Genomic DNA, 27,297 nt, shown 5'->3' with positions numbered 1-27,297 from the left:
TTGAGACAAGTATGGAGCTGGGCTTGAACACAAACTCTGAAACACAATTGAGTGGACTCACTTTATCCATCAGGTTTTTCATCAATTTAATCTCACTTTCCAGATGTTTTATTTTACCATCCCGCAGCATCACTTCACGGATAAAGATCTCTTTAGCTTTGCGCAGCTTCTGTTTGTGTCTCATCTGTTTCTCATTATACAATCTGTAAGAAAGAGAAACAAATCTTGCAATTATTTAGCATCTTTCAAACCCACAGGATGTCAGAGCCAATGATATCTTGTAACTGGAAATGAGTTTGTGTGATATGGTACTCTTTAACCTCTCTAAATTTGTCCGCACCGCCACTCTCCTCAATCTTACATACAACAAGAAGTGTGTGTTCCGCACGACCCGTCTAGCTGTCCTCGGCTATGTAGTCCAAAATGGACTCCTGGAGCCCGATCCCGACCGCATGTGCCCCCTCATGGAGCTCCCCCTCCCCCACTGCCCCAAAGCCCTCAAACGCTGCCTTGGGTTCTTCTCCTACTACGCCCAGTGGGTCCCAAACTACGCGGACAAGGCCCGCCCACTCATACAGTCCACCCAATTTCCCCTCACGGCCAAGGCACAACATGCATTCGCCCCTATTAGAGCAGACATAGCCAAGGCCGGGATGCACGCAGTAGATGAGACACTGCCCTTTCAAGTAGAAAGTGACGCTTCAGATGTCGCCCTCGCCCCCACTCTAAACCAGGCAGGCAGACCCGTGGCATTCTTTTCCCACACCCTCATGCCTCTGAAATTCGGCACTCATCCGTTGAAAAAGAGGCCCAAGCTATCGTTGAAGCTGTGCGGCATTGGAGGCATTACCTGGCAGGCAGGAGATTCACTCTCCTCACTGACCAACGGTGGATAGCTTTCATGTTCAACAACACGCAGAGGGGCAAGATCCAAAATGATAAAATCTTGCGGTGGAGAATCGAGCTCTCCACCTATAATTATGAGATTTTGTATCGCCCCGGCAAGCTCAACGAGCCCCCAGACGCTCTCTCCCGAGGTACATGTGCCAGCGCACATGTAGACCAACTCCGGGCCCTGCACGACAGCCTTTGCCACCTGGGGGTCACTCGATTGTACCACCTCGTGAAAGCCCGCAATCTGCCCTACTCCGTCGAGGACGTACGGACAGTCACCAGAAACTGCCAGGTCTGTGCGCAGTGCAAGCCGCACTTCTACCGGCCAGACCGCGCGCGCCTGGTGAAAGCTTCCCGCCCCGTTGAATGCCTCAGCGTGGATTTCAAAGACCGCAACACATATATCCTCAGTGTGGTCGATGAATTCTCCAGGTTCTCCTTCGCCATCCCATGCCCCAATATGTCGTCTGCCACCGTCATCAAGGCCCTCAACGCCATCTTCGTTCTGTTCGGTTTCCCCGACTACATCCACAGTGACAGGGGATCCTCAGTCTTGAGCGATGAGCTGCGTCAGTTCCTGCTCAGCAGGGGTATCGCCTCCAGCAGGACGACCAGCTACAACCCCGGGGGAAACGGGCAGGTACAGAGGGAGAACGGGTTTGGAGGGCCGTCCAGCTGGCCCTACGGTCCAGAAACCTCCCACTGGCAGCAGGTCCTCCCTGCTGCACTACACTCCATACGGTCTCTACTGTGCACTGCCACAAATACCATACCCCATGAATGTGTTTTTGCCTTCCCCAGGAAGTCCACATCCGGAGTGTCGCTCCCGACTTGGCTCGCAGCTCCAGAACCGGTCCTTCTACGTAGGCATGTCTTTTTTTTAAAATTTAGATTACCCAATTATTTTTTCCAATTAAGGGGCAATTTAGCGTAGCCAATCCACCTACTCTGCACATTTTTTTGGGTGTGGGGGCGAAACCCACGCAGACACGGGGAGAATGTGCAAACTCCACACGGACAGTGACCCAGAGCCGGGATTTGAACCTGGGACCTCAGCGCCGCGAGGCAGCTTTGCTAACCACTAGGCCACCGTGCTGCCCTTTACGTAGGCATGTCTGACTCCACAAGGCGGACCCCTGGGTGGACAGGGTACACTTGCTCCACACCAACCCCCAGTATGCTTATGTGGAGTTCCCCGACGGCTGCCAGGATACGGTCTCACTCAGGGACCTGGCTCCCTCAGGTTCCACTCCAACACACTTCCCCACCCATGCGCCACCCTCCCCTCCCCCGGCGCTCCCAACATTAGCCCCACCAGGTCCATCCCTTCTTCCCCTGCCCACGCTAGAGGACGAGGAAGATTTCGGCACGCTCCCGGAGTCATCCGACTACTGGCCAGCACCAACACCGCCAGAACCGACGTCGGCGACACCAGCACCGACATCGCCGCCACCGTTACGTCGCTCCCAGCGAACCGTCAAAGCACTGGACCGACTTAACCTCTGACGGGCACCGGACTACCAAAATGAACATTTATTTTCACCTCCCCACTGTAAATTATTTGTAAATCTGTATATAGTCCCACGCCACCCCCGCCGGACTCATTTTTAACAGGGGGTGAATGTGGTGAACCACTGTGCACCTGTATTAGGGGATGTACGGTAGGACCTGCACTACAGGTTCGCCGGTAGCCCCTGCCAGCTAGCTCCGCCCACAAGGAGCCGTGTAAATATGCGTGGCCTCCTCCTGATCAGCCATTTCGCCAGCTGCAGTAGGAGGCCAGGCATTTGACTGTAATAAAGCCACAGTTTTTTTTTTGTTTTTTTTTTCTTCTTTTTTTTAATAAATTTAGAGTACCCAATTCATTTTTTCCAATTAAGGGGCAATTTAGTGCGGTCAATCCACCTACCTGCACATCTTTGGGTTGTGGGGGCGAAACCCACGCAAACACGGGGAGAATGTGCAAACTCCACACGGACAGTGACCCAGAGCCGGGATCGAACCTGGGACCTCGGCGCTGTGAGGCAGCAGGGCTAACCCACTGCGCCACCGTGCTGCCCTATAAAGCCACAGTTGTACCAATCTGAGTCTTTCATGCAATTGATCGTGCATCAGATATACCTGGCTTTTTCTTCTGCACTTCTTTTATTAACCTGAACAGATTTCACTGGAGGTTTTTTAAAACAGAGCTTGCTAAGGCGCTGACAAAACCACAATGACTGCTTCAAAAAGATGAGGTAGTTGGCTTGGACAATACTTTCTTATTCCCGTGCTCTGTCCGTCATCTCTGCAACAAAATATTATGGAGGAAATGTGGAGCTAAATGGCCTACTCCTACATCCCTCAGTTTCTATGTTGAGATGTGGTTACCATTTTAAAATATGCAAACACAACAGCTAATTTGTTCAATGCCAGCATGACAAATAGCAACTACATAGCGACCAGATAACATGTCTAAGTGGTGTTGTCCAGGCCACCTGCACCAGTATCAGAGTGCCAAGGCTGAAATTTAAGAAAATCATAGTAAAGAAGTACCTAATCCAGGAGGCATAGAAACTGTGCATACTTTGAAATTCTCTTTACTGTACAATGCTGATTTGAAGCAAAGCCCTGAATGATAGGCCAGTTCTCAATGTTTTTAATTGAGTACATTCACTCAATCCAAGGATGCTCGAGTCTCTAAATACCCGCCTGCTTTCGGTCATTGGACAGTGTTGAATCCGTGGTAGGCAGAACGCATAGACCGAAGTACAAATTACAGAACAAGGTTTATTTTGATACAATTACAATATTCCTCCACTCCCCTAAAGGGTGTCCTTCCCCGACCTGCAGATAGGCCAGGGTTTTTGTAGAACTGGGGTTCTACTTGTAAAGGGGAGACTCTGCCCCTTAAAGGGGGAGACCTGTCTGTCCTAAAGGGGAAGTTCATATTGCGGGGAAGTCATGGGAAATCATCTAGTTCTGATCCCAGGGCCTACATCCCACGCCCCCCACGATGTCCAGAGCAACGTTAACATCCATGGGTAAGTGCGCCGTGCCTTTTGGTTGTTTCGCCAGTGGACGGCGTGCTGGCGCCAACTTCGCAGTGTCAGGAGGCGTACATCGGACCGGGGAGTGGCGTTTACGTGACGAGCGCCTGGGCAGTGCAGCTGCCGGGGCTGGCACGGGCACCTCCAGCGGTGGCAGAATGTCCATCTCAGTTTCCGAGTCAGAGCTAGGCGATTCTATGTCCGGCATCCGAGTGTCCTCAGAAATCACCGCTGAATACTCGGAAACTGGTGGAGCCGGGGCTGTTGATGTTAAAAATGTTGGCAGGGCAGTGGTGAAAATGAGATGTCTGAATCAATAGCCTGTATGGCGGGAGTATCCGGTATGCGGCTTTGGAGATTAGACACGCGGTCCTGTGACCATATTCGGTAAGAAACCGAACTTGTTTACGGCAACACAACGCTGGAATCCAAACCACCCCTCCGCCTAAGTTCCGGATGTGTCCTGTGCCTCCGGTGCGAACTCGCGTAGTGGCCTGTGGCGACACATCTCTGCCTCAATTTGGTCCGGAAAGCGGCGGACCTTCCACTAATATCTGGAAGAACAAAACTCAAGTGGGTGCGGAGGCGACAACCTGTCAACATCTTGGTTGGTGCGATGCCCATCCTGGCATGTGGGGTTGTCTGATAGCAGAATAAAAAACTTGCGAAGCGGGTCTCTCAGGAACCCGATGTCTGTTTTTGCATGCCAACCTTAAAGGTTTGCACTGCCCGCTCAGCCAACCCATTCAAAGCTGGGTGATATGGGGTGGTCCTCATGTTACGGATCCCGTTGGCCAACATGAATACCCCAAATTTCGCACTCTTAAACGCCATTGTCCGATACAAGCGCCTTGGGGATGCCGTGCATGCCGCAAATGTGCCTGAGTTTCTCTATGGTGGACAGGGCCATCGTCGCCTGTACCTTGAGGACCTCCATCACTTTGAGTGGGCATCGATGAGGACGAAGAACATTGCCCCTTGAAAGGGGCCCGCAATAGGGCGGCACATGGCGGTGGTTAGCACTGGGACTATGGTGCGGAGGACCCAGGTTCGAATCCTGGCTGGCTCTGGGTCACTGTCCATGTGGAGTTAGCACATTCGCCCCGTGTCTGCGGCCCACAAACCTAAGATGTGCAGGGTAGGTGAATTGGCCAGGCTAAATTGTTCCTTTATCGGAAAAACAAAATAATTGGGTACTCTAAATTTATTTTTAAAAAAGGAAAGTGGCCCACAAAGTCTATATGGAGGCGAGGCCACGGACAACCTGGCCATTCCCACGGATGGAGCAGGGCTGCAGGAGGCAACTTTTGGTGTGCCTGACACTGGAGATAATGCTGGGCCACCCACTCAATGTCCGCATCGATACCAGGCCATCTACAAAAAGTAGCTTTGAGCTAACATTTTCATTTTGGACACACCAGGGTCACCATTGTGGGCCACCTCCACGCTCAGGGACCACCATGCGGGTCCTCCAAAGGAGCATGCAGTCCTCTATGCTAAGCTTCTACATCTTTGTGGCGTAGGCCTTTAGGTCCTGCTGTACAGCCCTGTGTTGAGTCCCATACTGGACCATTTGATGAACGCGGGATAGCTGACAGTCAGTCTGGGTCCACCGGCTGCTGTAGGTGGCCTGGTCAGCAGGGACAGGTGACTTAACGCATCAGCGTGGGGAATCTTGGTCCTGGAGCGATGCTCCAACACAGCCATATGCTGCGAACAGCAATGCCAATCACTGGATGGGGGCGGAAGCAATGGGGGGAATCGGCTTTATCCTCCTTGAAGAGCCTGGAAGGAGCTTTTGGTCTGTGAGAACCCATAGGCATATCAATGGAATTTCTTTACCTCAAATACAACAGCCAAACCCTCCTTCTTGATCTGGGTACACCACTTCTGTGCGTGGGCCAACGTTCTTGAGGCAAAGACGATGGGACGTTCAGATCCATTGTACATTTAAGGCCACAACTCCCATCAGCCATCCTGGAATACCAATGGAAAGCCCGACAGGCCTCCCTCAGGGCCATGTGGGTGCATGCGGCACACCCGCTGCCAACCTAACCACAAGAGGCGTAGCCAGTCAGGCGCCCACCGAGCTTGGATCTCTCCCGTTGACCATCACCAGCAGACTGTTGACCAGACTCGACCGGAACCGTTGAAGTGTCCGCTATTGCCAATGTTGCGTTGGTGTCTGACAGGGTCAGTGTTTTAAGGCCAGACCAAATGCGGTTGAACATATGGCTTAATTCTGCTCCTATGTCTTATGGGCCTCCTGTCTCTCTGGTTTCTGCGGCCTGTTGCGGCCCACGCTTGCTGGCGGTCATATTCCTATTCCTCCTGGCGGGGGCGTCCCTGGCCTATCACGGCGGTCCGTGATCTTCAGGTAGATGTCCCTTTGTCAGGAGTCAGCCTCCTCTGGTCTAGCTGTGTGATAGGTGCTTGTGATTGCGTCCCAGACTGAGCACTGTCAGTCCCTGGAGTTCCTGGACCCCTCGTTTGGCGCTTTGTCTGGAGATAGCTGTCGCCACTGCGCATTGCAGGTCCAGGCCGTCCTCAGCTAGTAACTTCTGTTGCGTGGAGTCCACACACCAAACAGCCCTCCAAGTGTCTCATTCGGTGTCACTCTGAATACACAAGTCTCAGACAGTTTTCGGAGGCGGGCCAGGATGTACCTCACCGACTCGGCTTGGACCTGGAAATGGCGCACGATGAGAGGTGGTTTCGGGTTGAAATGTTCCCCCACTATTGTCACCAGGTCGGTGAACAACTGGGAATCTGGGCCGTCTGGGTGAGTCAAGCTCTTTATCACACTGTAGGTGGGCCCTCCGCAAGCCATCAGTAATGTAAGTTTTTCGTGCGTCACCAGTAATATCATTTGTTCCACAAAAAATTGTCCATGCGTTCAACATATTGCCCCCAATCATCTGTACCTGCATCAAAAGGTTCCAGCATTCCTATGAGTGGCACTTCAGTGGTTAGTAGTGGGGCCTGCCGAAGCCTAGACGTGGTGGGCGTGCGCATAGCAAACGATGTCGATAGCAGCTCCACTGAATCCTTGTCGACAGTGTTGAATCCGCGGTAGGCAGAACGCATAGACGGAAGTAGAAATTACAGAAGAACAAGATTTGTTTTGATACAATTACAATGCTCCTCCATTCCCCAAAGGGTCGCCTTCCCTGAGCTGCAGCTAGGCCGGCGTTTTAATACAACCGGGGCTCTCCTTGTAAAGGGGAAGGAAACTTACAGGGGAAGGCCTGCCTCTCTTAAAAAGGAAGTTCATATTCCAGGGAGATCACAGGAAATCATATAGTCCTGATCCCGGGACCTCCATTGGGGTTATAACAGGCAGGAAAAGCAACTCACTTCAAAAGTGAGAATTACTGGTGCAGTTGCTGCAAAGGAGACCGACAACATTTACACTCTTTCAGTTGGGTCAATCTGGACAAATGGAATGTCTAAACTTTCCTGTAAGATACGAGATGCTAAGACCAGGTTCATTCCCATTAGCTCCTTATCCCTCCCGATCACTCCTGACGAATTGTCCATTCACTTGCCTGATTTGTGAATCCAATTGCTGAAGCATGTTCTGCAGCTCTTCCTTAAGTTTATCTGTCTCTTGTTTGTGTGTACAAATTTCATCCATCAGACACTTAGTAGTCTTTTCTTTACAGATATTCTAGATAGAGAATAGTTTATAATAGCTCTGGAAAGTCACAAACCAACAACTTTATAGACAAATCCTGTATGACATCAAATAATCAGTCTTCATTTTTAAAAATACAGTGGGCGGGATTTTCCACACGCCCACACGGCATGTTTTGCAGTGGCAGCCCACATTGGCCAGCGGAGTGATCGTCAGGTCCCACCACTGTCAATGGAGTTTCCTGTTGTATGCACTCACTGTCACCTGGAAACCCATAGCAGGATTTGCCGTCAGTGGAACCAGAAGATGCCACCTGCAGAAGCAGCTGGTAAATTCCAGCCAAAGTGTCTGACATTTCACGGGCAGTGTTCACCCTTCCAGTGGCCAGGAAGTTGCGGGCAACCCTGCATTGGCTGATTATGGGAGCCCAACCTGACTTTGTGTAGTGTGCAATGAACTACCTGTTGTTGGGGCTGTCTTCCCTTTAAGGGAACTCCTGCCTCCAAAAGTAGCTGGCCAATTGGAGTGCTGGCAGCTATTCAGTCCAAGCAGTGTCTCTGACAGCATTGGTGTCTGCTGGGAGGGAAAACTAGGCAGGACCAGCAATGATACGGAGGAGCCCTAGAACCCAGGTAAATGGGATTGGGCTTGCCAGGGGCAGTCAAGCAGGCCAACTGAGGTGAGTGCTTGGTGAGAGCAGTGTCCTATTGCTGAAGGGCAGCCCTTGCTGTCAGAGTGCCCAATCAGAAGGTCCCACTGGCCACCCATGAACCTGTAGAGGCCAGCAAGGTAGGCCCGCAGTCACCCCCAGTAAAATACCAGCCATGGTGAGAAACGGTCCTTCATTGATCACTTAAGGCTTTAATTAGGTTCAGGTCAGGTTGGGGGGGTCTGGCCTTCAGCCACCAGGGCAACAGGAAGGTGACGGGCGATTCCACCCAATTGTCCATCCTCCTCACCCCTCAGCATGCTCCTGACTGATGTTACTCATTATTCTGCAGTGTTGTCTAGATGTCCTCTTAGAACATAGAACAGTACAGAACAGGCCCTTCGGCCCTCAATGTTGTGCCGAGCCATGATCACCCTACTCAAACCCACGTATCCACACTATACCCGTAACCCAACAACCCCCCCCCCCCCCTTAACCTTACTTTTTATTAGGACACTACGGGCAATTTAGCATGGCCAATCCACCTAACCCGCACATCTTTGGACTGTGGGAGGAAACCGGAGCACCCGGAGGAAACCCACGCACACAGGGGGAGGACGTGCAGACTCCACACAGACAGTGACCCAGCCGTGAATCGAACCTGGGACCCTGGAGCTGTGAAGCATTTATGCTAACCACCATGCTACCCTGCTGCATCTTGTGGTATGACTGAATTTTATGGGGTGACTCCTCATTTATGGGGGGGGGGGGGGGGGGGGGGGGGGGAAAGTTATGAGGACAGGGATACAGCTTGGATCATGTGATGAACAAACTGGCTTGTTTTCAAAGGAATGCCTGTAATATCATCCAGGATTCCTCCTTCTGAGTGCTGTCCACCGACCGTGCTGGACAGTCCATGCACGCAAAGACTTGGTGAGGACCTGATCAGGCTCAGAAGTGACATCACTGTGAACAGTTTGTCAGCACCCACTGCTTCGACTCACACATGATGCATGGCTGGATGAGAGGAGTAATCATGGAACTACAGCCCATTCAATGTCCTCTGATCAATAAGAGACAACATTCATAAAAGATCTAATTCCATGGACACTGTCACCGAGTGTCACTAGGTTGTACTGCGGCCTTCAGTTGCCTACCTCAGCAATCAAGGTTTCCTTTTCCTCTTCTAGAACTTGTAGCCGTGAATCCAGTTGCTGCATTTGCTGCTCCAGGTCACATTTACCCCGTGATAAGCACCCTTCTTTTTCTAGCATTGATTTGATTTGTTTCTGGAGCTCCCCCGAGTTCTGATCTGAAAGTTTCCTAATAAGATAGAGATGGAGAATTAGAGACATTGCACCCTGTCTGTGGGTCCCTGTTATTTATGTTATTTTGTAAGAGAGTCCATTGGAGCTTGAAGGGTCAGTGATCATGTAAATGATTCAGAGAGAGGTGACTACGGGCAGAGGGGAGGCTGAAGGTTTCCTTGAGGAGCAGAATGGGGGAGCATTCCTGCTGGAAAAGACACTTGCCTTGTACAGCAACCAGCTTCCTACTACTTCTGTTTCCTGACTCCCTTGCAGCAATTTTAAAATAAAATCACATTCCCAATTGCACAGTGGAAACCCCATATAATATGGAAAAATCCTGCTTCTCCATAGTTGGACACTTTGATGTCAGAAAAATGGGAACAAGTGCAAGTGCAGTGAGTTGGGGTCATGTCCCCATCTGATTCATTTTTTAACCACTTCCCACGGCCCCAACTCCCTCCCAGGCTAGTTTTTCACTTAAATTATTTGGTAGTAGTGTCTGAAAAGGTACCTGTAAAATTTAGTTTGATACATTTAACTCTAATCCAATTAAAAGGGGCATTTACATTTGCTCAAATAGGCACTTTGGGAGACCAAACTATTGTCCCACTTTTACAGTCCACCTTTAAAATCCTGGATAATGGATAATGTTGCCACGTTCTGGAACAAGCATAAGTTCAGCTTTGCATGTTTCCCTTGTAGCTTTGAGCCTTTTGCCCTAGAGTCTATGTGGGATTTCTATTTTTTTTTTAAAAAGTGGCAATTCATGTTTCCACTGGCCCTGGTCCCCTCCATTACCTCACCGAAAGGACATTTCTTCACACGAGTCCAGAAGGGAAGTTCTGACCAGAAGGAGGACAGCAGCCAAGCTCAATTCTAACCCATGTTGATGGCCAGACAGAACATGGACCAGCAAGAAGTCAGTGAATTGTGACCAGAAGCAGCAGCCATATGCAATTTTCTCATCAATGGCCTGGTTATACGGAGGCCGTTGTGTCATTGCATCTGCTGTCCTTTGAATCTCCCTAACCTCATCCTAATCAGGTCTTCAGTGACCAACTCTTGTCCTGTAAAATACAGAAGCACATAGTGTGTTTATATTCAACCATTAGGTGATGGTGGTGGGTGGGGATTGGGGAAGTAAAATGTGACTTAAGCCAGAAACCAGTTCAGATCTACGTGGCAGCTCATCTGTTCAGCTATTCTGCTGCGGAATACGGTGCTTCAGTTAATAATTCAGTTTGGCAAGAATGCCTTGTTAGATTAACATCTGCACTTCATAATAATTTTCCTTAGTACGAAAGTAAGTCTAAATGCTTGGTTTCATTTTCGTTACACAGCGCCCTACTCTCTTCTGTTACAGAATCATGGGTTCCTGTCCCTTCAGAGTTTACCTCTGAAGGACTTCTTCCTGTAGCTGACTCTTGAGCTTGGCTATGGTGTCCCTGCTTTCCTTTAGTTCCATTTCCAACGCTTCCCTCTCCTTAGCTCGCGCCTCTGACAGTCGTAGTTGATGCTGAATGCTGCCCAGGTTCTGCTGTAGCTCTGCAGTCTTCAGGCCCAGGTCACATTGTGAGCATCCAGGGGAGAAAGAGAGGGGAAAAGAGACAGAAGCATTTTGGTGACTTGCAAACTGCACTTCTCAAATAACCTATTAATCAAAAAATTAACTGAACAGTCCAGATAAGCAGATTTGGAAAAGGGATTTGGAATACAGATTTTTTTTAAAAACTGCTTCATTTACTAGCCAAAGTTTTATACAAAATGTGCAGTGTAGCTCCAGTATCCAGTTATTTCTTAAGATTACAATGCAGCAAGCTCTTTTTAAGAAGCGAGTGGCTACGTTTCCACATTAGTTTCTAGTTCAGATTGGATCCTGTCTTTTTCTTAAGACTGAGAAACACGGAAAATGATAATTGAGTGCATGCCCAACTGAAACTCCATTTGGCTACTGTATGGCTAATGGGCGGCACCGTCACACAGTGGTTAACATTGTTGCTTCACAATTCCAGGGTCCCAGGTTCGATTCCCGGCTTGGGTCACTGTCTGTGTGGAGTCTGCACATTCTGCCTATGTCTGCGTGGGTTTCCTCCGGGTGCTCCGGTTTCCTCCCACAAGACCCGAAAGACGTGCTGTTAGGTGAATTGGACATTCTGAATTCTCCCTCAGTGTACCCGAACAGGCGCCACTATGTGGCGACTAGGGGCTTTACACAGTAACTTCATTGCAGTGTTAATGCAAGGCTACTTGTGACAATAAAGATTATTATTATAAGGGCCCTCCCTGTTGATTCCATTATTTCCCCTGGGCTGGATTCGCTGTTATTGAAACTATGTCCCCACGCCAGCGTCAAAGCTGTGGAGTTTCACGCCAGAAAAAATGGCATGAAAGGGCCACATATTCCTAGCCCTGCAGGGGGCTAGCAGGAACCCAGCATAGATCTAGTAGCTTTTGCTGCAGATACGGGCCCCGCACATCCGGGTCGGAGGCCACGCATGCGCACGGTGGCGGCCACCAGCTGCCACGCTCCATGGCGGACTCGGACCGCTGAGCTGGACCCTAAAAATAAACCCCCCCCGATAGTTTGAATCCTCGATGCGAAGAGGAAAGGACCTGCTCTCTTTTCTCTCTCCAGAAAAGCTGTATTTCTGGAACTGCAGAGATCCTCATGGATCTACAGTGAAAACTATTATCAACTGGAACCAGAAGTCTCGAACTGAAAGCCTAAATTGAAGGAAGGTGTACTAGAAACAACCATATGAAACAAATACTCTTATCTTTTTACTTTAATTATTATTTTTACACCCCTCTTCTCCCCTCTGTGTTTGCCTGTCTTGTGTGTTTGTGTAGAAGGTGGGGTGAGTTTAAATGGGGGTTAGGAATTAGAAAATACTTAACCCATTGTATTTGCTGCATGTTTAATTATAGTTTCTGTTATTAATACAATTAATTGTGTTTAAATTTACAAACCTGGTGACTATAGTTATTGGGCAGCTAAGGGCAAAGACTTTGGGTGTTTAAGAATTATTTATTAATTTCAACTGTGTCGCGACTCTTGTCAATTGGGCTGGAACTGACCATGCACTAGCCCAGGGGTCGCAACATTACATATTATTGAAAACCAATGAGGATGTAAACTATATGAATATGCAAATTCCCTCCTTTAGCTACTAGTTTCAAAGCATGATTTTTCCTTGGCTATTGAGCACAAGTTAAAGGAAGGTTGCTGAATTACCTGAATTTATTGCAAATGGGAAGAAAGGAAGGATAATAAGGGAGAAGGTAAAGAAAGCTATTTATACTGAATCATTATCACATCTCTCAAAAAATATTGTAATTAATTACTTTGAAGTGCAATGATAGTTGCTTCATGAGCAAATGTGGTGTAGCACAGTTCCAGAAAGCATGGGGAATGGGCAGTTATCGATTTTTGATGCTGTCGATTGAGGAAGGAACGTTGGTCAGGACATTGGGATAATGTGGTACTCTTCTTTGAATAATGTTATGAGAGCCTAATGTCCACTGAGAACAAGGAGTCAGGGAGAATCCATGGCGGGCTGAAAATGGCAGGTGGGACATGGACCCAGGAGTACACCCCATTCTTGGTGTTTCAGATATTCACATCATTGGGCAGTAGCAATGCTCCATAATATGCTACTGGAGACATAAACAGCCCTGAAAGCCTGAGGTAAAGAATTCTAAACCTTCTATGGAGAGGTGCAAGGTATCAAATTTAAAGCTGAATTTGCCTCGAGTTAGAATCTGCTGCCTGACCTCAGGGGAGGTGGTATGGGGTGGCTGGAAAAGCAGAGTGCCCAAGCTCTATGGGCTCTTCTTCATCATTCCTTTGCATGTGAACCAAGAGGGCAATATTTCAGACTGCTACCTTGACACAGGACTTCACATATGCGTCATGTAAAGGAAAGATAGAGACAGCAGCATGTGGCTACAGCCATGGTACCTGGTTATGAGTTGGCAGAGCCCCCAGTCAGAACAGTAAGAAAGAGGAATGTGAAGGATATACTGGAACAGGTATGGCTTCGTCGAAATGACTGAAAACCAATGTGGGTGGAGGCTAAGAATGTTGTGGGAAATGGGCAGAGAAATCTGCGCCATGTTGGAGGCAGAGCTCGCATCCCTAACAAGAGGTGCCTAAGCCCTGCCAATTGCAGTGAAAGTCACTGTGGCTTCAACTTGTATACAGCCTGATTCTTCCAGGGCTCTGCTGCAGACCTCTGACACCCACAGGGGCATAACATCAGTGACTGATGCTCTCTGTGTTGGCATAGGGGAGCATTTTACTTTTCCAATAGATGTGGAGTCTCAGATCCGAAGAGCAATGGAGTTTGTGTCAAAATCAACTTTCCACAAGTACCAGATGTGACACATCGCACACAGATGGTCCATCAAAGCACTATCTCAGAAGGCGAATAGATAGAATAGGAAGTCTTTACATTCAGACACCGTGCAGCTTGTGTGTGACCACCATGAGGTTTTCCTCCATGTCTGTGCACGACTCCCTGAAAGCTGCCATGATTCATTTACCCCGAGGGCGTCAAACCTGCCCCAAATTTTCAAGTCTATACCCCAGCTCCGAGGCTGGCTACTGCGCAACAAAAGTTACCCATTGAGGAGGTGGTTGCTTACTCCATTTCACAAAACGGTGCCAGGACAGCGTTATAACAGCAGTCAACCTCAAACCTAGGAAACCACTGACCAGCCATTGGCCTTTTAAAAAAATGCATTTTCAATGTCTTGCCACTTGGAAAGAGTGCTGGAATACTCTCCTGTGACCTGCTGCATAATATAGTGCAGCGAAGGGGTGTGCATATGCAAGATCCAAAACTCAGTGAAGTAGACCACTCATTGGAGGAAGGGATGGAGGCGGAGGTGGAACTACCTGCCTCAGATGAGGAGTAACCGAGGAAAACGATAAAGAGGAAAAGGGCACACTGGGGGTGAAAGATGAGAGGCTCGCTCAGGTAGCTGTAGCCAGTCAGCATATGATGCCACAGAGAACAGGGAAGATCTAATGCAGAGACACTTCTCCTAAGCAACACTGAGGATATAGGTGAACCCTTAGAAGCAAGTGGCTGTCCAGCCGTCACCTTTGGTACAATTGCCACCTCACATCTTCCAGGTGATGCAATTTTCTCTCTTGTGGCGGATCGGGCAAATATCCTTGAGATCATTTGGCAGCACAATGGATAAATGTTTCACCTTCAGAAATCAGCATTCATTTTGATGGACTGTAACAGAGAAGCATGCTAATGTTTCTTGGAGGCTGTCCTATAAAGCAGTCACCTAGTCACTGACATATGTCTGGCCACTGTCCAAAGCAGCAGTTTTCAATTTGTTTGCCCCAGAACAGTGGTGGGCCGCGAGATGGGTGCAAGTGTGCTGCAGCTGCTGGCACTCCCGCGCATACACCCTTGCATCAAGCTGCCCAACAAGTCCCAATTGTTTCTCTCAGCAATCTCTCGGTTCCCTCTTTAGCCACCACTCAAATAACAAAGAACAGTACAGCACAGGAACAGGTCCTTCTGCCCTCCAAGCCTGCGCTGATCATGATGCCTGTCTAAACTAAAATCTTGTGCACTTCTGGGTTCCATATCTCTCTATTCCCATCCTATTCATGTATTCGCCAAGGTGCCTCTTAAACGTTGTAATCGTATCTGCTTCCACCACCTCCCCAGCTGCTCCATTCCAGGCACTCACCACCCCGTGTAAAAAAACCTGCCTCAAACCTATGTCCCCTTGAGATTGGTTTTTCCACCCTGGGAGAAAGCGTCTGATCATCCACTTTGTCCATGCCACTCATAAATTTGTTAATGTTTATCAGGTCACCCCTCAACCTCCGTCGTATTGGTTAAAACAATCAATCAGAGTTTATCCAACCTCTCTCGAATTCTGCGTTCAAAATTTGTTCTCTTCCCAAAAGCTGCCGATTCCCCCGGTTAGCATAGCAACAATCCCTCGCCAACAGAGACTACTGCTCATATAATGCACAGGTTGCTAGGCTTTTGACAGCAGCTGGCCCCAAAGTGCGTTTGCACCATGGGCGATCCCGCATTGGTCAGGGGGTTAGGAGAGGGAGCCAAGAGCAGGGCCTTGCCACATGTTTGATCACTGGCTGCCATCAGAAAGTGATGTTAAGCGAGCAGCCATATCCTCAATTGAAAGAATACCCAACTGGAAGCTGCTGCGTAGCCTCCGCTTCCTGGGAGTCTTTGTGTGTTAATTTTATTCCGCGATTTTACAGGAGACAATGTAAGTATTCAGAGTCCATGAGAGAGAGCACCAGGTGATTTGATTTCAAATGAATAATTAGTGTATATAAAATCACAAGGATTACTGCTTTATTACAGTAGACTGTATAGTTTAATTAAAGTAAATTCAACAATACAAATATAAAATGTTGCGGAAATATAAGCACCTGTAGTTATTCTAATACTTTGAACTCATAGTGCTCGCACACATGTACAGCAATAGCAAGGAATCAAATACTATGGATGAAAATTCCCAACAATGAACACTAAATAGCACAAGACACCTTGATTTGGAGTTCTTACATCGTACTCTGTAAAAAAAAAAAAACACCCACAGCAAACAATCTTTGTAAAGTGTGTAGTCATTATCTAATATTAAATATATTGCTTATCATTTGGCACACAGCAGGAATATGTACCAGTTACAGAGTGTACGGTATATTGCATTTGCATCAATATGCCAATATTGATGCCAATGCAAACCATGTGCTGTTAAAGGAGAGCAAATAAATTATATGTGTCTTGCTAAGGATTGTGAAATTAAATCACATCTAACAATTACAAGCATGTACAATAAACTAACTTTGGTGTTTAGATTTGACGTTTAACTTGGTAAATGTGGGAAAGATTGTTTTCATATAATGTGGGCACCAGTTACATTACAGTGCAATAATATGTTTTTTCTTCTTTTCTGGCTGGCATTGATTGGAATATCTTCATGTCTAAAATCTATTAGAATTTTAACTGGACTTATTGTTGCTGTGAATATAATGGCTTTGAATTAAACTGAAGTTCAGTCGCAATACTGATATAAACTGAGCACACAGGATAAATGGCCACGCAGTGAGGAAACATTTGGGCCGGGATTCTCCGCCGGCGTGATTCTCCGTTATGCCAGCACCCAGGGGTTTTCCGACGGCGCGGGGCTGCCCCACAATGGGAAACCCCATTGACCGGTCGGTGTAACAGAGAATCCCGCCGGCAGGGGTCGGGGCAGAAATGTGGCACGGCGGGGCGGAGAATCCCGCCCGTGACCTGTTACGGATTACTGAATTGTGGAGCAACCTATGCCTTGCCCCTTGTATGTGATTAGCCACTGTTGGTTCGCTACCACATTGTGGGGCGTTCATGACAGTCGATTCAGCTGAAAACAAGTGGGTGTGCCGTGGAATTGTTTGTCTCATCGAAATGTGCCGTGATAAGGAAAAGGTTGGGAACTGTTGGTCGAAAGAGTACTTCTGTGCGGTATCAGTTGATACAGAAAGTGCAGATATCTTGGATACAGCAAGAGAAATGCTGCAACTCGAGACTGGGCATCTAAAAGTAACCTTAACACCACACACAAATGCCAGGCATAGGCCATCTGCAGCTTGAGAGAATCTAACCATCTCCCCTTGACATTCAATGGCTTTACCATTGCTGAATCCCCCACTATCATTGACCAGAAACTGAACTTGGCTGGCTATATAAATTCTGTGGCTATAAGAACAGGTCAGGGGCTGTGAATAACTTACCTCCTGACTCCCCAAAGCCTGTCCACTATCTACAAGACACAAGACAGGAGCGTGATGAAATATTTTCCATTTGTCTAAATGAGTGCATCTCCAACAACACGCCAAAAACTCAACATCATGCAGATAAAGCAGCCTGCTTGACTGGCATCCCATCACATTAAACATTCTCTCCCTCCAACATTGCAATGTGGCAGCAGTGTTCCATCTTCAAGATGACCTGCAGCATTTCACCAAGGCTTGTTCGACAGCTCCTTCCAAACCCATGACATCTACCACCTAAAAGGACAAGAGCAACAGATACCCGGCAATACCATGCCCTACAAGGTTACATCCATGCCACACACCATCCTGACTTGGAACTATATCTCCATTCCTTCAATGTCGCTGGCTCAAAATCCTGGAGCTCACTTCCAAAGAGCATTCTGATTGTACCTTCAACAAATGGACGGCAACAGTTTAAAATGGCATCTTATCACTAGTTTCTCAAGGGCATTTAGGGATGTTATAGAGAAATACAGCACAGAACAGGCCCTTCGGCCCACGATGTTGCGCCGAACTTTTGTCCTAGGTTAATCAAAGAATTTTGGACAATTTTTCATGGCCAATCCACCCAACCTGCACATCTTTGGACTGTGGGAGGAAACCAGAGTACCCGGAGGAAACCCACGCAGTCACGGGGAGGATGTGCAGACTCCACACGGGCAGCGACCCAAGTCAAAATCGAACTTGGGACCCTGGAGCTGTGAAGCAATTGTGCTATCCACAATGCTACCGTGCTGCCCTTAAGAAGTTAACCTACACTCCATTATTCTACCCTAATCCATGTACCTATCCAATAGACACTTGAAGGTCCCTAACGTTTCTGACTCAACTACTTCCACAGGCAGTGCATTCCATGCCCCCACTACTCTCTGGGTAAAGAACCTACCTCTGACATCCCCTCTATATCTTCCACCATTTATCTTAAATTTATGTTCTCCTATAATGGTGTGTTCCACCCGGGGAAAAAGTCTCTGACTGTCTATCTATTCCCCTAATCATCTTATAAACCTCTATCAAGTCGCCCCTCATCCTTCTCCGTTCTAATGAGAAAAGGCCTAGCACCCTCAACCTTTCCTCGTATAACCTACTCTCCATTCCAGGCAACATCCTGGTAAATCTCCTTTGCACCTTTTCCAAAGCTTCCACATCCTTCCTAAAATGAGGCGACCAGAACTGCACACAGTACTCCAAATGTGGCCTGACCAAGGTTTTGTACAGCTGCATCATCATCTCACGGCTCTTAAATTCAATCCCTCTGCTAATGAACGCTAGCACACCATAGGCCTTCTTCACAGCTCTATCCACTTGAGTGGCAACTTTCAAAGATCTATGAACATAGACCCCAAGATCTCTTTGCTCCTCCACATTGCCAAGAACCCTACCGTTAACCCTGTATTCCGCATTCATATTTGTCCTTCTAAAATGGACAACCTCACACTTGTCAGGGTTAAACTCCATCTGCCACTTCTCAGCCCAGCTCTGAATTCTATCTATGTCTCTTTGAAGCCGACAACAGCCCTCCTCACTATCCACAACTCCATCAATCTTGGTATCATCTGCAAATTTACTGACCCACCCTTCAACTCCCTCATCCAAGTCGTTAATGAAAATCACAAACAGCAGAGGACCCAGAACTGATCCCTGCGGTACACCACTGATAACTGGGCTCCAGGCTGAATATTTGCCATCCACCACCACTCTCTGTCTTCTATCGGTTAGCCAGTTTGTTATCCAACTGGCCAAATTTCCCACTATCCCATGTCTCCTTACTTTCTGTACAAGCCTACAATGGGGAACCTTATCAAATGCCTTACTAAAATCCATCTGCACTACATCCACTGTTTTACCTTCATCCACATGCTTGGTCACCTCCTCAAAGAAGTCAATAAGACTTGTAAGGCAAGACCTACCCCTCACAAATCCGTGCTGACTATCCCTAATCAAGCAGTTCCTTTCCAGATGCTCAGAAATCCTATCCCTCAGTACCCTTTCCATTACTTTGTCTACCACCGAAGTAAGACTAACTGGCCTGTAATTCCCAGGGTTATCCCTATTCCCTTTTTTGAACAGGGGCACGACATTCGCCACTCTCCAATCCTCTGGTACCACCCCTGTTGACAGTGAGGACGAAAAGATCATTGCCAACGGCTCTTCAATTTCATTTCTTGCTTCCCATAGAATCCTTGGATATATCCCGTCAGGCCCGGGGGACTTGTCTATCCTCAAGTTTTTCAAAACGCGCAACACATCTTCCTTCCTGACAAGTTTCTCCTCGAGCTTATCAGTCTGTTTCACACTGTCCTCTCCAACAATATGGCCCCTCTCGTTTGTAAATACTGAAGAAAAATACTTGTTCAAGACCTCTCCTATCTCTTCAGACTCAATACACAATCTCCCGCTACTGTCCTTGATCGGACCTACCCTCGCTCTAGTCATTCTCATATTTCTCACATATGTGTAAAAGGCCTTGGGGTTTTCCTTGATCCTACCTGCCAAAGATTTTTCATGCCCTCTCTTAGCTCTCCTAATCCCTTTCTTCAGTTCCCTCCTGGCTATCTTGTATCCCTCCAGCGCCCTGTCTGAGCCTTGTTTCTTCAACCTTACATAAGTCTCCTTCTTCCTCTTAACAAGACATTCAACCTCTCTTGTCAACCATGGTTCCCTCACTCGACCATCTCTTCCCTGCCTGACAGGGACATACATATCAAAGACACGCAGTACCTGTTCCTTGAACAAGTTCCACATTTCACTTGTGTCCTTCCCTGACAGCCTATGTTCCCAACTTCTACACTTCAATTCTTGTCTGACAGCATTGTATTTACCCTTCCCCCAATTATAAACCTTGCCCTGTTGCACGCACCTATCCCTCTCCATAACTAAAGTGAAAGTCACAGAATTGTGGTCACTACCTCCAAAATGCTCCCCCACTAACAAATCTATCACCTGCCCTGGTTCATTACCAAGTACTAAATCCAATATGGCCTCCCTCTGGTCGGACAATCTACATACTGTGTTAGAAAAGCTTCCTGGACACACTGCACAAACACTACCCCATCCAAACTATTTGATCTAAAGAGTTTCCACTCAATGTTTGGGAAGTTGAAGTCACCCATGACTACTACCTTGTGACTTCTGCACCTTTCCAAAATCTGTTTCCCAATCTGTTCCTCCACATCTCTGCTGCTATTGGGGGGCCTATAGAAAACTCCCAACAAGGTGACTGCTCCTTTCCTATTTCTGACTTCAACCCATATTACCTCAGTAGGCAGATCCCCCTCGAACTGCCTTTCTGCAGCTGTTATACTATCTCTAATTAACAATGCCACCCCCCACCTCTTTTACCATCCTCCCTAATCTTGTTGAAACATCTATAACCAGGGACCTCCAACAACCATTTCTGCTCCTCTTCTATCCAAGTTTCCGTGATGGCCACCACATCGTAGTCCCAAGTACCGATCCATGCCGTAAGTTCACCCACCTGGTCAATAAATGCTGACCTGTCCATCAATGTCCACATCTCATAGTTGACTGAAATCAGCAGTGGACATCTCACATACTATATGTATCCTACATGGTGCCTCCTGCCCTATGTTGCCTTGGAGGAGGTGGAGGCAATATAATTCCTTCCCTGTCTGCAAGGCATTGAGGAGCTGCATGGTTGGCCTCTTTGTGCGGTTATCTCTTGGGGGACCTACTTGAGACTGCGGGGCCTGCAATTCTGCAGGGACAGCCGTGGTCACTGGAGCACGTACCACAGATTAGAGCTCTGGTAGGGAGGCTGGGAAACTTTGGAAGAGGAGTACATAGGAAGGCTCGCAGAAAACTAGCAGACTCATCTTCCTCTGCGACATGAAATGAAATGAAAAGACATCCTTAGCTCTGGGTTGATTTTCTGGAGAGTTGGTCACCTTTACAGCATCCGTTGTGCCACCAGTATGAAGGGCCTGTTATGGGTAGACAGTTCCTCACGTATTCCGTGGAGGACAGCGCCCATGCTCTGAACAGACTGCTCTAGGCTACTGAGTGAGCCTTCCCTTTGCAAGAATTTACCTACTCTTGGGAGTGATGAGCATGTGACTCTCCACAAGGCTGGTCAGTCCCTAATGGTTGGAGCTCATGAGGTTGAGCCGCCAAGTTTAAGCTCATCGCCGTGATGATCTCCTCCACTCGCAGTACTGGAGATCGCAATGCCTCAGAGAACTCCACCAGATGTCCGCATATCTGCTGCTGCTCATCCAATGAAGCGATTCCCGAGGCCCCACCTCAATGCCAGATGGAGCATCATCTTCACTGTCTTCCCTCCTCCGAGGGGGGGCAGTGCACTGATGTGTCTGATTCTGACACCTCCTCCTGCTCTTTGGTGAGGTGAACGTCACCATGTGCAACCACCTCTAAACACACACTACTTCCCTCTGCAGTGTTAGTATCTGTGTTGGTGGATAATAGGCTCATCAGATAGGACAGTGCTTCCTCAGGTAGCTCTTCGTTCTCCTCCTCCTCCTGATGCCGAGGGAGGCTCTGGCTCTGTGGGGTGGGCGGGCGGTGATAGGATCTAGTGTGAGACACAACAGGAGATAATTAGTGTAATCCTTGTTCAGTGTGAGCACACATGCAGTTACAGGTTTCCATATGCAGAAGCCTGAACCTTCCTTTGTTCTCTTTCATGTGCCAAATTCCCACCACCTCCCCAGTGCAAAACAACACCCATCAGTGAAACCATGATTGAATGGGCTGTTAACACTGCCTTTGGCACAAGCTGCAGGCAATTTGTCAGCTCTGACACTGGCCTGGGAAGGCACACATACTATCTTGCACAGCATTCTCTTCTAATGGACAAGTCACCCTGGTGTTCACGTGATCCATCCATTGTACAGGCTATCGCCTTAGCATAGAAACATAGAACAGACAGTGCAGAAGGAGGCCATTCGGCCCATCGAGTCTGCACCCACCCACTTAAGCCCTCACTTCCACCCTATCCCCGTAACCCAATAACCCCTCCTAACCTTTTTGGTCACTAAGGGCAATTTATCATGGCCAATCCACCTAACCTGCACGTCTTTGGACTGTGGGAAGAAACCAGAGCACCCGGAAGAAACCCACGCAGATACGGGGAGAACGTGCAGACACCTCACAGACAGTGACCCAGCAGGGAATCGCACCTGGGACCTTGGCGCTGTGAAGCCACAGTGCTATCCACTTGTGCTACCATGCTGCCCCATTTAGAGCTCTTTTCTTCTGCCAGTAACAATAAAGTCAAATTTAGGAGCATTGAATCCTGTATTCATGTAAGACATGGTCTCTGTGGCCAGGTATGAAAGTGGGCATTCAGGTGTCATCCCATTGACACTTGAACATACAAGAGTGATATTTGCATTTGGTCATTCTTGTTGATGGTGAGGTACACGACAATTGTGTCCCACTCTGATACACTGATACCTAAGAGGCAACTATGTGCTTCAGTCAAACACCTCACCTGAGTGCAGCAGGTTGTGGGATTTCACGCAGCAGTGAATCCATGTTCGGCCATCGTCTCCTGATGTGTTCACTGCTGCAGGATCCGACTGCCACACTTTCTTCATGACTGCCAGAGCGTTTCTTCAACCTGCTGGTTTCAGGCTATTCCTCCTGCCCGTCGACCTACTGCACCAGGATCTCCAGGTCTTGGTCACAGAACATGAATGTATTTAGCCCATGAGACTTAGACATGCTGCTCAACTGGAACATTCTGCCATAACAATGAATAAAACACATAAACGAGTCATGATTCTCTCTTTGCTGCACTACTCAATACCTTTGTGCAATCGCCTGCTGGAACCTTCATCTCAAGTAGTGCATAGAATAATCTTGTTGAGGGAGTCCACTCATACGTTGTATGTACTGTGCTTGCGTGCGAGAATGTCATGCTGTGGTCTGAATATAAAACCCTGCTGTAATACTCCCTTGCAGCCACACATGCCTGTGAGGACAGTGTGCTAATGTCACATTTAGGCACATTTGTGCACCCACATTTGAAACGGAGAGTTGACAAGGCAAGTAGCTGTATATGAAGGATCTGTATGTGCGATCCAGATATCAATCCCGGAGGAGTCATGCTGATCAAACTTGCTGTACAGTGTCATGACCTGCTGTAATTGCAAAGATGATAACATCTTACAGGGCTCGATGTGGTGGGTCCTTGCAAACAGTGAATATCAGCTGTGTGGACACGCCTTACAAATTTGCAACAGGGAGACTTCAGCATCTAAAGTTTCCTATGGAAGACTCTTAATGGGCAAACTCTTACACTGCTGGTCAACATTGAAAAGTTATACTCACATCACAATGCAATGAAGTCTCCTCTCGCGTAGCCTAACAAAGCTTCCACAACTTCCTGTCACAATGATCGACTTCCAAGGTGGCCCTCTATATCGGGCTTGAGCTGTGAAAAGCCTGACTCCTAAGTCGCACCCACCTCTGACTCCGACACGGTTCCTGGGTCAGATGACCCAACTTCAGTCTGCGCCTGCCTCCCATCACTGAGGATTGTGCCTCTGGAGCCCCTGTTTCCTGAGGCGGGCACGCAAAGATAGCTATTTTCCCAACTCCTGCTACCCGCCTCAAGAATCAAAATTGAGGCCTTACGGGTGAAAGGAATCAGCTTTGAGCTTTATTCTGTGAGAAATGCAATTATGAATGGCAGAAACACACTTCTCCATTTCACATCAAGCAGATCCAAATATAGTTCAAATCACTGCCCTTCTGTCAGATTATGCTTCTGATTTACCCATCTAGGGAAATGATTGACATTACCAATAATTAATTAAGAAGTTAGTGTTAATGGGGAACATTTCTCCAAGTTCAGTCTGTCTTTCCAAAGAAAAAGTATCTGAGTAGTATTCATTCGGAACTGGTGAAATTATGCAATATTACATTGTATTATCTGCAGTCTTTAAACAACCAAGGCACTCACCCAAAGAGAACATTTTCGTGATATTGTCAGATCAATTGCGCCCAATGTACCACACAAAATGACCACCTCCCATGACCCTCACCCCACCCTAACCCATCCTGATCCTTTGGATGCTTTGTGTTGAGTGCACTAACAGCAAAGTGTTGCTAATTTAGTTTTAACAGGCAGAATCCAAGGGAGTGAACACAAGAGATAACCTTTTTTTTCCCCGCATATTCACGTTGAAGGATCAAACTTCAACAGATAAAAGAATGACTAGACAAAGAGCCTTCAAACAGTAAATGCTGCTCAAATGCTCACCTTTTTCTCTGCACTTATAGTTCTGCTTTTCTCTCCGAGAAGTTCATCTTGTATGCTCTTTAACTGTTTGCTGAGATGGAAGGTCTTGCCAGATTCCAATTCCAGTTCTTTCACCCTTTGCTGCTTAATCTCATATTCTGATTTCAATATTAAGTTGTGTTTATCCACTTCAGCCAGCCTACATTGTACTGCTTTGAACTCCAAGTTCACCTACCAACATAGAATTATAGAAATGTAAGCAATCCATTTAGACCCGTCATTTTGTGCCACTCAACTATACCAGAGCAACTTTCTTTGCACCCTTGAATATTTTTTCTTCAAATTATTATTTAACTCTCTCTTAAATATTTTAATCAAAGGGCAGCACGGTGGTGCAGTCGGTTAGCACTGCGGCTTCATGACGCCGAGGTCCCAGGTTCGATCCCGGCTCTGGGTCACTGTCCGTGTGGAGTTTGTACATTCTCCGAGTGTTTGTGAGGGTTTCGTCCCCACAACCCAAAAGATGTGCAAACTAGGTGGATTGGCCACGCTAAATTGCCCCTTCATTAGGAAAAAAATAATTGGTTACTCTAAATTAAAAAATATATATATTTTAATCATTCAACTTCAACAGACAGTAATCTATTCCATATTCTAGTAACTTTTGTGTGAAAATATTTCCAATTTTCCAGTTTAGGTTTCCAGTGGATAACTTTTCAAGCTTTCCCATAATTTTCACCACTCTTTTGTGTGAAGAAATGTCTCCTTATATCTGTCCGAAATGGTTTACCATGAATCCTCAGACAGTGATCCCTGGTTCTGGACACACCCATCATTGGTAACATAGAACATAACAGTGCAGAAGGAGGGCATTCGGCCATCGAGTCTGCACCCACCCACTTAAGCCTTCACTTCCATCCTATCCCTGTAATCCAATAACCCCATCTAACCTTTTTGGACACTAAGGGCAATTTATCATGGCCAATCCACCTAACCTGCACATCTTTGGACTGTGGTAAGAAACAGGAGCACCCGGAGGAAACCCATGCAGACAAGGGGAGAACGTGCAGATTCTGCAGACAGTGGCCCAGCGGGGAATTTAACCTGGGACCCTGGCGCTGTGAAGCCACAGTGCTATCCACTTGTGCTACCGTGCTGCCTGGATCTACCCTGTCTAGTCCCGTTAAAATTTTATAAGTCTCTATGAGTTTCCCCGTCATTCTTCTGAACTCCAACGAGAACAATCCCAACCTAGTCAATCTCTCCTCATATGACAGTCCCACCATCTCTGTGGCGCAAAGACTAAGGGCCAGAATATAGAACTTTAGACTAAACATCAATTTGTTCTTGGCTGCAAGGTTGGCTGGAAAAACTGACCATTTTTGTGCTTCATTATGGAACAGGAATCTCACACACAAACATTTTTGGCAAGAGCTAAATTGTTAGCTACTGAAGAACTTCTCCAGTTGCACTTTAAATGCGTTTGTGAAGTTTGGTATTTTGGAACAAATTTACAATCATTCAACATATGAAATCTTCACAAACACATTATTCCTACACATAGTGGAGGAAGTCTTACCACAAATTCCTTTACTGGGAACTACTGGCAGCTGCAGGTAGGTGCAGCCAGAAACATCAAATAAGCAAGGAAAAGAAAAATTGAAACTGTCACTGGTATTTAAGTGAGCATCATCATGAAAGAACATTTTGAGAATGAGTTACAAAAAGTTGTATGAGTTTACCAGAGAAATGTGGAGTCATTGACTCTCCAGGCAATGTGACAGAAAAAACATCAGTGACAGTGCAAGCCTATCTGACGTGAGTGTAGAAATATTGAGCACCTTTCAAACACGATGGACTGAATGGCGGGCTCGTGCTGTAAATCTTCCTATGTTTCTAAATTAGTTTGTTATTTTAACAGAAGCATTAGCCAGATTAGTTTAAAAAGGAATATTAAAGAGTATGTAGATCTTGTCGGCACCTCTGGGCTCGAGGGTTTGGGTTCAAGTCCCAGGCCTGGACTTGGTGACCATGGAAGGTGCGTTCATAACGCAGCCAAACAGGTTGATTATTAGCCTGTAAATCCTTCCAATATGACTGGTGCCAGGTGGTAAGAGCAGGAGTGTTTCCCGGTCAGTCATACTGCAGAAGGCAATGCAAACCACTGCAGTGATTTGGCAAACATAATGATGGGACCAATCCAATGGAAGTCCATTGGTCGGCAAAAACCTCTTAGGCAATGACACCTGAAGGAGGAAGAGGATTTCAGAGTACAATTTCTGGGTTTATCGTCATTGATAGATATCAATTCAGCTCACTAAAATATAAGAAATCAATTCACTCTTTCAATTGCTTTAATTGAATTATCCTAAAAACATCAGACTCACAGTCGTGGATTTTTTAAAACCATTTTCACATGCTCACCCTGTTATTTTCCTGATCAAGCAGAGAATTTTGTCTTTGCAGCTCCAACAGTTGCTCTCTCTTGTACTTCAGTTCCTTTTCAGCAGTGCCGCACAGGTTGTGCACCCTCTGTAAATCCTGCCGCAGCTGCCGGGATTCGTCAGTGTGCTGCACCAGCAATGCTTCCTGCGACTGAGATAAAAAAGAAAATCAGTTTCATTCTTATAAAAAGGCAACTGGGATTTCTACATTTCCCATGGCACCTTCCCGCGCAAGTGTAGGAAACCAACACCTGTCCTTTGACCTCCTTTGTTCTCACCAT

At 47.2% G+C, this 27,297-nt stretch overlaps 1 protein-coding gene across 13 annotated transcripts in view; it reads right to left on the bottom strand.

Moving 5' to 3' along the window:
- Positions 1–27,297, bottom strand: part of ccdc30 (coiled-coil domain containing 30) — a 200,159-nt gene that overhangs the window by 24,303 nt on the left and 148,559 nt on the right. For all 13 annotated transcript variants that reach the window (XM_038773500.1, XM_038773501.1, XM_038773502.1 and 10 more), the window contains 6 exons: positions 26,997–27,167; positions 24,594–24,803; positions 10,914–11,071; positions 9,367–9,532; positions 7,472–7,593; positions 62–203 (listed from right to left, as the gene is read on the bottom strand). In XM_038773500.1, the coding sequence (XP_038629428.1) occupies positions 62–203; positions 7,472–7,593; positions 9,367–9,532; positions 10,914–11,071; positions 24,594–24,803; positions 26,997–27,167 (969 nt within the window). The remainder of the gene's footprint in view (positions 1–61; positions 204–7,471; positions 7,594–9,366; positions 9,533–10,913; positions 11,072–24,593; positions 24,804–26,996; positions 27,168–27,297) is intronic.

This window comes from Scyliorhinus canicula, chromosome 16, assembly GCF_902713615.1.
Source record: "Scyliorhinus canicula chromosome 16, sScyCan1.1, whole genome shotgun sequence".
NCBI classification, from domain to species: domain Eukaryota; kingdom Metazoa; phylum Chordata; class Chondrichthyes; order Carcharhiniformes; family Scyliorhinidae; genus Scyliorhinus; species Scyliorhinus canicula.
The sequence above is the reverse complement of the archived record's forward strand: the minus strand, read 5'-3'. Positions and strand labels throughout refer to the sequence as shown.